Source organism: Chrysochloris asiatica, unplaced genomic scaffold (assembly GCF_000296735.1).
Source record: "Chrysochloris asiatica unplaced genomic scaffold, ChrAsi1.0 scaffold00015, whole genome shotgun sequence".
NCBI lineage: Eukaryota > Metazoa > Chordata > Mammalia > Afrosoricida > Chrysochloridae > Chrysochloris > Chrysochloris asiatica.
Window position 1 is genome coordinate 31143502 of NW_006408533.1, and position 14806 is coordinate 31158307.

Genomic DNA, 14806 nt, shown 5'->3' on the forward strand with positions numbered 1-14806 from the left:
GCTATGGGTTGGGATCAACTCGACGGCACTTGACAACAGTTCATGATACGAAGTAGTATAACCATTGGCAATGATGACTACAGTTGGAGACAATTATTCTCCCACCAGTAATCACCACTTCCGATTCTATATGGCCAACATCAAATTTGTTGTTGTTGGTCATTGTCATTGACTTGGATCCAAGCATAGAGACCCTAGATAAAACAGAATGAAACACTCCTCAGACCGACACCAGCCTCACAATTGTGGTTGAGCCACTGTGTCAATCCATCTCATTGAGGGTCTTCCTCCTTTTCACTGACCCTCTACCAAACATAATGGGAAAAGAGCTGCATCAAAATTCATGCCCCTTATGTGTGTTGTAGTCCCTGGATGGTGCAAATGGTTAAACATTTGACTATAAGCAAAAGTTGTTTGTTCAAAGGGCTGCCTTGGAAGAAAGTCATGGCCATCTGCTTCTGAAAGGTCACACTCAATTGAAAACACAAATATAGTTGGTAGGAATGGAAAATGGTAGCCAGTCTTTGGCAAATAGTTTGTCGGTTTCTTAAAAGTAGAAAATCCCATTGTTGTGGTTAAGGTTGTGTGTCAGCTTGGCTGGGCCAACCACATGGGGTTGCCATGAATCAGAACCAACGAGATAGCAGCTGACTGTGTACTTTTAGATTGGGTTCCCTGGAAGCAGAGTTGGACAGAGTATCTTTGTGCAGTTGATTAGAAGGGGTAGTTTATTTGGGATAAGCTTCCAGAAGCGAGAGTTGAAAACTTTCCATAGCCTTACTTCAATGAGTTATGTTGGTAGTCTCTTGTTCTGAGTCTCATTCTCCATCTTGCTAAAACTCCTCTCCAGAAGGGGAATAAGAAGGAGAGAAGAGAAAGAAGTAATGCAACAAGAAACCTATCCTGGCACTCTAAAAACACTGAAAGAAGGGAGGGAGGCAGGTAGGTAGGTAGGTAGGTCAGCAAATGAATGACAATTTTCTCAAAGCAGCCAGTGACCACAGCAAAGGATTCTGCATCCTCCCTGTCTACTTCCCTGTTTCTTAGGCTGGAAAATCATCTGAGCAATTCCCCTCTTGGTTTTCCACAGTGACTAAGCCCCACGGGTCTCATCTCATTAGACCTCCGGCACCCAGCTGCCTCTCCCCAGTGTCTCCAGCTCCCACAAAGCCAGTGGGGCCTGAAGATCGGGGCACACTGCCCACCCCCTCCCACTTTTCTTCCCCCACACCCACGCCAAGGAGAGTGTCACTGGCGTCCTGGCCAAGTGTGGGGTACCTCGGGATCCCCGGAAGCTCAGGCAGCATGGAAGTGCCCATCCCACTCCTGGTCTGCCTGACCTGCATCATCCCACTGGGTAAGTTTCCCACTGAGTTCTCTGGCCCATTCTGGAACTGAGTAGAAATGTAGCAAGTCTTGGCCACGGTCTTCTCCCCTAGAACTCAGGCAGCTGAGTTTGCCCAAAGCCTCTAGGTTGTGGAGCTGGAAGAGCTGGGTTATGAGAGGTTGAAGCCACAGCAGACACTACCAAGTCCAGGCTTTGCCTTGGGTTTTCAGGGAACTTGAGGCAGCTCCCCTGACTTCTCTCAGCTTCCCATCTGTTTGCCTCACTTCTCGCTGTGAGAATTCAGGGGAATAAAGCACGGGAAGGAGTCTTGAATGGTACAAACTCCAAAGGTCAGGTATTGCTACCGTTGAAGGGCTTTGTGTCTTGATGGGTACGGTCCTGAGGACAAGGGAAGGAGCCACACACGGACGTTTGGAGAGTGGGGGCTCTGTGACAGGCTTAGGTCACAATGCCATCCATTACTTGGCTCCATGAATAAAGTATCCCTCAGAACCCTGCCTCTCAAAGGGTGGTCATGGACCATTTGCATCAGAAGTCCATCAAATGCCCCAGTGGAGGGGGCACTCCTGAAAAGACCTCTTCTTTAACTGCACCCCAGACCTGCAGAATCAGTCTATACCAGACAGCAGGACCAAGGAATCTGCATTTCTAACCATCCTCAGGTGATTCTGATGTGCAGTGAGGGTGACTGGGATGGATTTCAGGCCCCAGGTCTTCCCTCATCTGCAGCCCCTCTCATGACTGTGCTTAGCAATTGGGATACCACATGCATGGTTGCTGGCCATCCTATGCCACACTGGGATATCGCTGGCATCACTGCGTTCTGAGCTGAGAGTCCAGAGTTCTTGTATTGGGTCCAGTCTCCACAAAGGGATGGTAAACACCCACGCTCAGAGCCCTCTTCCTTTCCGTCTAGCATTTAGCACAGGGAAGTTCAGTGTGGGATTGGTTTGAAAAGTAAACATCTATAAGACTCCTGATGTGGCATTCTAGGATAAGCATTGGACTGCTAACCATAAGGTCAACAGTTCAAACCCACCAGCTGCTCTTCAGAAACCCTATACAGGGCTACTATGGGTCAGAACTGACTCGACAGCACTTAACAACAACACAGAGCGCTTATGAACGCTGAGCATTTGAATATGTTAACTTAAGTCTGATGAAAAAGGAACTATTCTATTCCCTTTTCACAGATGAGGAAACTGAGGCACAGAGAAGTTAAGTGAATGGTCTAGGGTGGACCTGAGATTTGAACCTGGACAAGTGTGATTCTGGAGTCCTTGGATGTTAGGTTAACACACTTGGCTACTAAACAAAAGGTTAGTGGTTTGAGTACACCCAGAGGTACCACAGAAGAAAGGCCTGGTGAGCTACGTATCTGAAAAAATAATCCGTCATTAAAAACCCTCTAGAGCCAGTTCTACTGTGACACACATGTGGTCACCATGAGTCAGACTGACTGATTCAAAAGCAACTGGTTGGGTTAGACCCCTCCCCCACACATTACCTTGTCCACTGTCCCACACCAGAGTCCTGCAATGGGTGCTGATGGGAAGGTCTGTCTCTTCCTAACTCAGGTGTCTTTCTAAGATGACTCAGAGGGGGTCCCACTTAGACCCTCGGAGCTGGAGGAGGTGGCCTCGCCCAGCACCGTGGTGGTGGTGGTGGTGTTATTAAGTGTTGTCGAGTCAGTTCTGACTCATAGCGGCACTGTACATATAGGGTTTCCAAGGAACAGCTGGTGGTGGATTTGAACTGCTGACCTTGCAATTCACACCAACTTTGCAGTCCCCTCTATCATCCTGCAGCACCACACCAGGACTCCAAACAGAAATGGCAAATAGAAGGGTGGTTAAGGACACTGGTATTGGTGTCAGACACAGCTTTGAATTTGGCTCTGCCATTTACTTACTGTGTGGCCCTGGACAGGTTGCCTAACTTCTCTGAGCCCTGTACCATGGAGTGGTGATGCTGAGGGCATAATTAGGTTCTCCTAGGAGACAGACAGGAGTCCTGATGTGGCACTGTAGAATAATGCAATGGACCACAAGATTGGTTTGAACAGCAAGGTGGGTGGTTCAAACTCACCAGTCGCTCTTCGGAAACTTTATACAGGGTCACTATGAGTCAGAACAAATTCGACAGCACTTAACAACAACAAAAGTATGTAGACAGACAAGCACTATTTCTGGTGCCCAGTAGTTGTGCAATAAAGGAAAGTGGGCATTGCCAACATCCCATAATTTTTTAAAAAGCAAGGTTTGGGGGGGTTTGGTTTGCTTTGCTTTTTGCTCCTGCTAAAGGTCAGCTGCTATGAATCAAAGTCAAAAGATACTCAGAAGAACAATGAGGAGCAAACAGCAAACCACACTTATGCTCCAGCTGTATGTGTCCAGATTACCAGGGGGAGTGGGGCTCCTGTAAGCCACCTGGGCTGGCCAGCTCATAATATGAGCGTAACACATCAACACTAGCACTGTTCCATGGGCCAGCCACAGGCCTGATTGTTCTTCATCTGTGAACCCCGCCACATGGAAAAGACAGGCCTTCCCACCAGCACCCGCTGCAGGGCTCTGGCATAGGGTAATATGCAAGGTGGTAGAGAATGGGGTCTAGCCCAAGCAGTTGCATTTGAATCAATCTGACTCAGGATGACCACATGCATGTCAGCGTAGAACTGCATTCCATTAAATAGATTATCCACACACATACACCCCACTAGGCTTAGCTGGACTGCAGTATGAGAACCCCAGGAAGCTTTGTGAGTTAGTGGAGAGGTGGAGGTGTGGTGCAAGGGAATCTACTGGGCACAGTCTATGCCCTGTGCATAGCTCTGTGTGGGGTCTTGAGGCACACCCTTGACAAAAGAAAAGTAGGAGGAATCTGTCCTAACCAACATGTTCTGCCTGGCACTCTCAACACCCTTTTCCCTCCCGGGTGCTGACCTCAACAGACCTAGTTCTTGTTGAAGCTTCATTTGAAGGGTAAAGAAACCCATGGCACTCCCTCTGGACACTGCCCCCATGGAAACCACTGCCCGGCTTTGGGGTCTGTGACACTCTGGAGAGGTTCTTCAACCCCAGGCATATGAGACCATTAGAAGATCCATCAACAGCAAAGGAAACGGATGAGCAGTATTCTCAGTGGCTAATATCAATGTGATTATACAAAATGCACTGCAGACAATCTACAGAGAGCTCCCCAGGCAAGCTCCTGCCTCCTTCCTCACCAAAGAGCTGACAGAAATATTCCGTCAGCTAAGGCCAATCTATGCCTTCTATTTCTGACCCCATTCAGCTTCTGCTTCTACGCATCCACAATCTGTGGATATGTTTCTGTCTCCTACTCATTCTCTTCCCACCTGGCCCTACTGATATGGTACTTTAGGACATTAGGTCCAGGGTCAGTCAACTAGTCCTTTGTTGATTCATGATTATGATTATGTGGAAGCTGATACCCGAGGCTACCCCACCCACCCCCACCACGCCCACTTCCCTGTTTAGCATCAGTTGTCACAATGAGGCATAAAGGGGCTGGTGGTGAAGGGTCTCGCCAGGGGCTGTGCAGGACCATCAAGGCATGAATGGGACTCACTAGGTAGCGAGTTTTCTGAATCGATGAGGTTTCTGCTCCAGTAAAGATTTATAGCCTCAGAAACCCTATGAGTGGGAACCAACTCCACGTCACACAACCACCACCACCAATGAGACTTCTGGTGTGATGCTGTAGGGTCAGCGTTGGACTATGAACCACAACGTCAGCAGTTCAAACCCACCAGCTACTCCTCGGAAACCCTGTACAAGGTCACGATGAGTCGGAATTGACTCGAGGGCACTTAACAACAACAATGGTGCATTTGTAAGCACCTGAAAGCCATTAAGGGATAAGTATTCAACAGTACAATTCTCACCTTCCATACAGAGACCCAAGTTCAATTCCTGGCCAAGGCACCTCATACAGTGCTACCACCTGTCTGTCAGTGGAGGCTTTGCATGTTGCTTTGATGCTGAACAGGTTTCTCCAGAGCTTCTAGGCTAAGGTGGGCTAGGAGGGTAAGTTAAAAAAGTATTGCTGCAAAATCATAGAAAGCGTTATTAAACAAAACTATCAAAACGTGAAGCTATTGTTTCTGGACACATCTATCTACGTCTACCCACTTCTGAAGGTGGTGTTTCCATCTCTGTAAGTTCTGGTGTGGGACTGTGGGGTAAAGCACTGGACCACAAGACCAGTTTGAACTACAATATCGGTGGTTCAAACTTACCAGCCTCTCCTCGAAAACCCGTACAGGGTTGCTATGAGTCGGAACTGATTCGACAGCACTTAACAACAACAACCACCCTTACCTGAAGGGGCCCTAGTGAGGCAGTAGGTTACACACTGGACTGTTAACCAAAAGGTCAATGGTTCAAACCCACTAGCTGCTCCACAGAAGAAAGATGAGGCAGTCTGCTTCCACAAATAAGTAGCGCCTCAGATACCCTCTGGACAGCGCTATTCTGTCCTATAGTGTTGCTATGAGTTGGAATTGACTCCATGGCACTTGGTTGCATTTGGTTTGGGGTTAATCTTCCCTAAAGAATTCTGCGTTCTTCAACTTACAACATACCAAAACAGCAGTTTTGACATCCTCAAGGGATTCAAATTGTGTTCCTTTTCATTGTTCTTTGAATTTGGGCAACAAAGAGTCTGAGCAGCAAGATCAGGGCTATAGGGTGGATGGAATAAGGTTTCCCAATGAAATTCTCATAGAACACTGAGAGCTTGGATTCCCACCAAAACAAATGCACGCGTTCCACAAGTAATTCCTGTCCAGGACTCCCAGTCACCTGACAGTCCTCATCAAAAGGCCCCTGTTTGAGAGGACGCCCCAGTGCCTGTCTCTGAATACTGTTCATCGGGTGAGCAGGAAGCACAAATCTCTGCAGTGAAAGAGTCTCTGTGTTCCCATTCTGTTCCCAAAACACCACCCACCCACTCAGGCCTGCTGTTCTGTCACACTTCAGGATGTTTCCAAACTCAGCTGTCACCTTTGATGAATTTAGTAGAAAGGTTTACAATACAACATGCACAAAGGAAACAGCTACTGGAGGTAAGCCTAGACTTATTTGCTTACCTGCACTGAGTTTGGCAAATGACCTTGTCAAGGACTTGGGCTCTCTAAGCTTCAGTCCTGGCTTCTCCTTGAGAGCTGATGATGGTACCTCAGGGAACTGCACTGCTGTGTGTATTAAATGACATGAGGAACATCTCTCAGCAGTCCCTGAGAGAACTGTATTCTCCGACCTCCTTATCCCATCATGCCCTGCTTCCTCTCTGGTGGCAGCCATACCTTCATGGTTTTACCCATGCTGTTCCTTTCCCTGTTGTTCTTAGCTACCACCAAGTCAGCTCCAACTCACAGAAACCATATATACAACAGAACGAAATACTGCCCAATCTTACATCACCCTTACAATCCCCAGCATGTTCAAATCCATCCAACCCATCTCATTTTACTGAATCGTGGTAGCTTGCAGGTGGCTACGATGCTGGAAGCTATGCCACTGGGATTTCAAAAGCCTGCAAAATCACCCAGGGTGGGCAGGTTTCAATAGAGCTTCCAGACCTACGAGTAGGAAGAAAAGTCGGATGATCTACTTCTGAGATCACACTAGAATACTGACCCGTTTGCCTGCTTTGAACAATCATGATGAGAGAGGACATCCCTTTACATGGAATGTCTGAAATCTACCTCAAGGTCTAGTGCACTCCCACTCTTCCTGTAAAAGTCTGCTGAGATGTCATCTCCACTCTCATAGGTTCTCCAACTCCTTTTTATCTACATATCACACCGCCCCACTCTTCACCTCCCTCTCCTGTGAGTCCATGATCACCTTCCTTTCTGTTCAGTTCTCTGTTCAATTTAACATGTGGCGCTACAGGATAAGCACTGGACCACAAGGTCAGTTTGAACCGCAGGTCGGTGGTTCAAACTCACCAACTGCTCATAGATGGGGTCACTATGAGTTGGAACTGACTCGATGGCACTTAGCAACAACAACAACAACACTGTGTATAAATAAGCATTGTGCTGGGCAATGTTTGTTAGTTACCTTAGAGTCAGTTCCAACTCATGTGTGCCAGTCCATTTCTTATGCCATAGTTCTAGATGGTTTTGTTGTTGTTGTTGTTAAGTGCCACTGAGTCAGTGCTGACCCATAGTGACCCTGTATAGGGTTTCCGAGGAGCGGCTGAAATGATTGCGTAAGTATGGTACCTGCCTCCTCAGAGCTTCTGGGCATGTGGATGAGATGCAGAGAAACAGACAATGCGTGCCCTGAACCAAGGCCACTGGCTCAGCCCTCCTGCAGAGGAAACTGGAGGGAGCTGGTGAGTGAAAATGGGTAGCATCCATGCCCACACAGAGGAAACATTGTTCATGCCCTGTGGGAGCACACCTGGCTGGCTGTGTGAATTATGGGTGCACCTGTCACTTGCCCTGAGCTTGAGCCCCTACAGACTGATAAGGGGTCTTGTTTGTAACTCCAGGTCCACTCTCAGAGTGGACACAGGTGAAGCAAGTGTCTGATGGATGCACATTAACAAACAAAAGGTACCTGGCCTCCTGATGCCAGAAGTCTCAGGCGGTCAATGGAGGCTGAGGGCAGAGAGGGCAGAAGTGGCTGGGAAACTGAGGCGATGCTGGGCCTCAAGATGGGGAGTCAGCAAACCCCAGACAGGGTTTCTCAAATTTGGAACTAGGACCCTAGATGATGAACAACTGAGCAAACAAACTCTTAACAGTAATAAATGTCAAGACCGCCAGTGGAGCTCAAAATGTAATTCTACTTATCCACATTAAGAGAGATTTCAACTTTAAGGCAGATTGGGTTAAAACAACAACAAACTTGTCATTTTGCTTGATTGTAAGCTCAGCATTGGCCCCAAGTGTGATTTGACATCAGGACACAGTTCATACAACCTGAGGCAGCAGGTTGGACTCACATCACACTGAGCTGGTCCCGCATACCTGGGGCCACACCAGGAGCCACCCAAGACCACTTACGCTGGACGCCGCAGACAGTATAGAAGGGTGGTGAGGATGAGGAGACTCAGGTGAAGGACTGAAACTTTTTAACCAGAGGAGAGAAAGCTGAATGAGTCCAGGATAACCACAATGGGAGACTGAGGGATCATCAGAAGCATAACCCCTGCAAACAGCAATAGAGGTCAAGCGGCAGTTGTTATTGTTAAGTGCCGTCGAGTCATTTCTGACTCACAGTGACCCTGTACAGGGTTTGAACTGCCCGCCTGTGATTTGAAATCCAGTGCTGCTACTACACTGGCACATCAGGAGTCCAGTAGAATGTCCTTATCTATATAGATTGTGCGTAAACAGGATAAGCGGCCTGGGCGTGGCCTACCTACCAGCAGTGGACTGGGAGATTCCTACCTCAAGGCGTGAGTTGAACTGAGGTATCTCAGAGAGCTTGGAGGCAGAAAGCTGGGTTTCTATCACCTTCTATATGACTCTGACCCTTCATTTTCTCAATACCTTCTCTGCCTTTCTCCCCTTAGGTGTTCTGAGGTCCCGTGACACAGTATATGAGCGAGAACTCTATAAACCGTGGACTGTGGTATCATTCCCTCCAGTGCATATTCCACAGTGCCACTCTTGGTGTGGTGCTGTAGGATAATCACTGGACTACTAACCAAAGGTCAGCAATTCAAACCCACCAGCCATTCCTTGGAGACCCTATATGGGGTCACTATGAGTTGGAACCAAGTCAACGGCACTTAACAACACCTGTGGCCTCAGTTTCCCCCTCTGTAAATGCTAGTGTTGATCTCCTTGGATGAGCGCGGATGTTCCAAGTTTACAGGTTCTAGTGCCCTGGTATACAGACTGTGGAGTCAAGCAGTCCTGAGTTTGAATGCTGACTTTGCTTCTGCCTAGCTGTGTGTGGCCTCAGGCAATTACTCAACCTCTCTGAATCTCACTTTACTACCAAGTAATATGGGGTAATATGCTTACCTCTAGGCTCATTTGTGAAGACTAAAAGAGATACTACAGGGAACTCGCTCAACACTGAGGTGCACAGTACGTGTTTTTTATAATTATTACCATCTATCTTTGGGTTCCTGGACTCACTGGATACCAGGGTTTTTACGCAGCAAGGCAGGTTTTGTTGGGAAAAAACTAAGGGGAAGAGTATAGGGCCTGGAGATGGGGTAGGACCGCCCTCAATCAGCCAGTCACCACAGAGCAGTGGGCTGAGAGCAAGCACCTCCTAAGTCATTGGGGTCCAGGTCAGACAAGTTGTCACCAGAGTCCTGGGGTGAGTTTCCAGACTTCCGGGGCCATGGGGTGCCTCGGGGTGTCGGTGATGGGGGTGCCCGCCGAGGGCCTGGCCGGGCTGATGTATCCCCTACTCATTCACCTTTCCACCCCCACCACTCCCGTACCCACCTCCACCCATCCCCTCCCTCAGGCGCGCCATCCCAGCGCTGGTCCATGCAGGTGCCCGCCGAGGTGAGCGCGACAGTGGGCGACGCGGCCGTGCTGCCGTGCACCTTCACCCACCCGCACGGCCACTACGCCGGGCCCCTGACGGCCATCTGGCGAGCGGGCGAGCCCTACGCGGGGCCGCAGGTGTTCCGCTGCACTGCGGCACGGGACAGTGAGTTCTGCCAGATGGCCCTGAGCCGCCACGGCCGCTTCCGCCTGCTGGGCAACCCGCGCCGCAACGACCTGTCACTGCGCGTCGAACGCCTGGTGCCCGCCGACGCCGGCCGCTACTTCTGCCGCGTGGAGTTCGCCGGCGACGTTCAAGATCGCTACGAGAGCCGCCAGGGCGTCCGCCTTAGTCTGAGCGGTGAGCAAAGAGGGGACCCAGGGCGCCCTCTGGCGATTGGGGAGTAGCGGCTCAGTTCCTTTTGTCCTTCCTTCTGGGCCCTGTCCCGTGGTCCCCGTGCCAGACTGGGTAGGGCCATACATGACCCTCTTTCCTCTAGAGCATGAGTCTCAAATCTGGAGATGGTTACAGCCACTTGAGAATTTACCAAAAATGCACATCAATTCTTAGGAACTCCAGAATTTCAGAAGTCATACCCAGGGATCATTTCTAAACCTTAATCCATAAACATCCCCTGAAGTTTTCTTAAAATCAAAAAATTGTTTCATTTAATTAGTAAAAAAAAGTTAGTCTTGAGCATTATGCTTTTTAAGAATTATCTGTGGGATCGAATGGACAACCATTTGATGTACTTTAAAGAATAGATAGGAACTTTAGTGGGAAAGGAGTAAGAAAAGGAGGGTAAGAAGGGTTACACGACTTAAAGAGTGTTGTCAGTGTTGTTGAATTGTACACGTAGGAAGTGTTGTTTTCCTGTGTATATGCTCAACAACAATTTATTTAAAATTTTTAAAATAATAAGCAGTGCAGAATCTGGCCCTAGAGACTTGGAGTTAGGCCCAGGAATAGGCATTTTAATGAAGTTGATAGAGAATGACTGTTCCCATAGCTTGCAGACTGTTGTTATTGTTAGGTGCCATCAAATTGATTTTCAACTTATATCAAGAGCATCTCTAAGTCTTTCTCTCACCTAGTCACATGGTGGGTTCTAGCTAGCAGCCTTTCTGTTAGCAGCCAAATGTTTAACTGTGCACCACCAGAGCTCCAGTTCCCAGACTCACTCACTGCCATGGAGTCGAGTCCGACTCATACCAACCCTATATAGGTTTCCTGAGGCTGCCATATGCTGCTATAGGATAAGCACTGGACAGAAAGGTCGGTTTGAATTGCAAGGTTGGCGATTCAAACTCACCAGCTGCTCCTCGGAAATCCTAAAAAGGGTTGCTATGAGTAGGCATTAACTCGACGGCACTTAACAACAAACTTTTATGGAAGCAGAAAGTCTCATCTTTATCCCGAAGAGCGGCAGGTCGGTTTTAACTGCCGTCCTCGGGGTTAACAGTCCAGAACTTACGCTATGCCCCCAAGGCTCCTTGCTCCCAGACTTCTTCTTCTTGTTGTTGTTAAGTGCCATGGAGTCATTACTGACTCATAGCTCTAACGTATCCAGTTTCTGAGACTTGAATCTTCTCTGGAGGACAACACCTTATCTTTCTCCCAAGGAGCTGCTACTGGGCTCAAAGCACATGTCTTGTGGTTCACAGTCCAGTGCTTATTGTATGGAGACTTGTTGTTGTCGAGTGTTGTCAAGTTAGTTCCAACCCATAGCGACCCTTTATAGAGTTTCCAAGGAGCAGATGATGAGTTTGAACCACCGACTTTGTGGTTCAAACTGGCATTACAGTCCAGTGCATTAACCCACAGCACCACACCAGGACTCCATGCTCCCAGACTGTTGTTTTATTAAGTGCCATTGAGTTGGCTCCAACTCATAGCGACCCTTGTATAGGGTTTCTGAGGAGCAGCTAGTGAGCTTGAACCACCAACCTTACAGTTCAAACTGACTTTGCAGTCCAGCACAGCGTCACACCAGGAGGCTGCTCCCAGACTAGAGGGAGAGAAAAACAAGTGAATGATAACCCTAAACACAGCAAGGGCTGCAATGAAGTATTTGCTTAGTGCACTGAGGAGCACCCACAGCCTCCTGAGGGGTACACAGGGAGGATACCAAGTGCCCCAAACTTTGTCAGACGAGGTACAGAGATGTGTCCATGTCCCCAAAGCAGAGTTTCCCCTCCTCTGACTGCACATCAGCATTACCTGGGGAAACGTTACAACTCTGGAGCCTCTGCTATGGTGGACCAGGAGGTCTGGCTTCTAGTTGGACTCTATTCTTGGTCTGCCTATCACAGTGCTTTTCAGTTTCTCCCAGGGTGGAAGCCTCTATTCAGTGATCAGCCTAAACACTAGAATTTGATGAGATTGTCTGGGAGTGGGAGATATCCTTGAAATCACACCAGCAGACAGCCAGCCCCCAGCTCTGCACTGGGAGTGTAATTGTTGTTGTTTAAGTGGGTCCAGTGGGTTCCAACTCATAGCCATCCTGTATAAGGTCTATTCCTAGGAGTAGCTGTTGGGTTTGAACCGCTAACCTTGCAGTTAGCTGTCAGTGCTTATCCTACAGCACCACACCAGGACCCCTATTTATTGGACAATTGCTACGGGCCACGCCCTAACTCAAGCACCTCACACATGTTCATTCACAAAATCTCAGCAACTCCTAAAGTCAGTGCTGGTATCATCTCCGGTTCACATATGAAGACTCTGAAGCACAGAAAGGTCGGGTCCACACCTGTCAATCAGACACCACCAGGCAACCTGGCGCCAGAGCGCCTCTTCCCTCCTCTGTCTGCCCTACCCCGGCTCCTCCAGCTTTCCCGCGTCTGAACGGGAACGGAAACTGGCCCTGACACCGCCGCCTTTTTTACCTCTCGCAGCCCCGCCGCGGATCGTCAACATCTCGGTGTTGCCTGGGCCCACGCACGCCTTCCGCGCGATCTGCACGGCCGAGGGGGAGCCACCGCCCGCCCTTGTCTGGTCCGGCCCAACCCTGGGCAACAGCTCAACCGCCGTACCCGGCTCAGCTCATGGCCACCAGGTGACAGCCGAGCTGCCCGCACTGGCCCACGACGGCCGCTACACATGCACGGCAGCCAACAGCCTGGGCCGCGCCGAGGCCAGCGTCTACTTGTACCGTTTCCGCGGCGCCAGCGGGATCTCGGCGCTCGCCCTGCCGCTTGGCGCGCTAGGCCTCAAGGTCCTGCTCCTAGTCGGCATCCTGGTCGCCCGTGCTGCCCGCCACCACTCAGGTGGGTGCGTCTCAAGCTGGAAGGGTGGGGACGGAGCTCTCAGGCAAGGTCACCTCACCTGGCTAACCATCTGGCTTGGTAAAACCAAAACGTTTATTACACCTGAACATCATCTCACATCCACTCCCTGCATCAAGTGGGAACCAGCTCTGGGCCCCATTCTACAATAAGCCCCCCACCCACCCACCCACCCAGCCACTTCTCAGAAGAAAGATGAAGCTGTCTGCTCCTGTAAAGATTTATTGTCTGGCAAACCCTGCACAGGGTCACTCTGAGTTGGAATCAACTTGATGGCAATCAGTTTGGCTTTTTTTCCCTTTCTTTCTTGGTGAGTATAGTTCCCAGCAAAGGAGCTCTGGTAGCGTAGTGGTTACGAATCAGGCTGCTAACCTCAAGGTCGGCAGTTCGAAACTACCAGCTGTTCCGCGGGAGAAAGATGAGACATTCTGCTCTCATAAAGATTTGCAGCCTCGGAAACCCTGTGTAGGGTTACTATGAGTCAGAACCAACTCCACAGTACTTAACAACATAGTTCCCAGCCACTGCAAAAGTGCCCAGAGGATAATGGGAATCATTCTGGTGGGGGTCTGGATAGCAGCTGAGAAGGAAAGCTTTACACAAGAAGTAAGGTGGGAGCTAAATTTAAATATATAGGTGGGCACAAGGCAGGAAGCAGTGTCAATGGCATTACTGGTATCCCTAGAGGCATATGTGAAGGGGTGGAAGGTAAGATGCACTTTGTCCCACTCTGTTTTAACTGAGCTGGATGTGACATTGGCTCTGTGCCCAGGGTGGAATGTGCAGAGCCTTGCAGAGCCCCCAGGTCCCCAGCACTGGTCTCAAACCCAAATGTGCTTAAGTTGCCCTGGCTCCTCACATGGGTTTCATGCCAGTTCTGCAAACTGACCACGCATTTTGTGCTTCTGGAGCCTTAGAATGGCAATTCTTCTTCCCTCCACACTTCTCCTCATTAACACCCAGTCTTCAGATTGAAACTTCAATGCACTTCTTTCTGAGTGGCTGCATTCTCCACCATGGGGTGGGATGGGTAGCACATGGTGACTGGACACTCATACTTCCTCTCTCTGTCCATTGTACAGAGCAGCCAGTAACCCAGGAAACCTCCCCACGGTAAGAGAGCTACCCTGCTTCCTACTGCCCCCTCCCCCCATGGGCCAGGTAGAGAGGCAAGTTGGAGGGATGTGAATCACAGGTATCGTAGAGGACATTTAGAGTTGGGATGCCAGTTAAGACATTCCAGGGAGAAGCAGTTGGTGCTCAGGTGGGAGGCCAGAGGATTGGAGGTGGTTTGGAAGCTACAGATGAAATTCCTGTGGGAGCAGGGGCTGGCACAGAGGATGAGAGACTCTCTGGTCTGTGATTATGTGACCGGGGTAGCCTCTTCCTTCCCTATTCCTTGAATCCCCCCAGGCCCTGCCTCTAACAGCAGGTCTTTCTCCACACCCTGTAGGTTCCAGCCCCATTGCCACACAGATTCATCTCTTCTTTCTGGTGCATTACTGCGCTGTGGGTGGGCAGGTGGGCAGGTGGGGACCTGCCTCCTGTACTGAGTGGTCAGTCAACTTTGTCATGTCCACAGGCCCCAGGCGCAGGAGTCCAACTATGAAAATTTGAGCCAGATGAGTCCCCGGAGCCCACCAGCAGCCATGTGTTCCCCATGTTCACCATGA

At 49.6% G+C, this 14806-nt stretch overlaps 1 protein-coding gene across 1 annotated transcript; it reads left to right on the forward strand.

Moving 5' to 3' along the window:
* The first annotated feature begins 1305 nt into the window (after positions 1-1305).
* Positions 1306-14806, forward strand: SIGLEC15 (sialic acid binding Ig-like lectin 15). Its single transcript, XM_006835141.1, has 6 exons — positions 1306-1357; positions 9372-9431; positions 9823-10206; positions 12744-13115; positions 14216-14246; positions 14716-14806. Exons 1-6 carry the CDS (start codon positions 1306-1308, stop codon positions 14804-14806), a joined length of 990 nt encoding a protein of 329 aa, XP_006835204.1.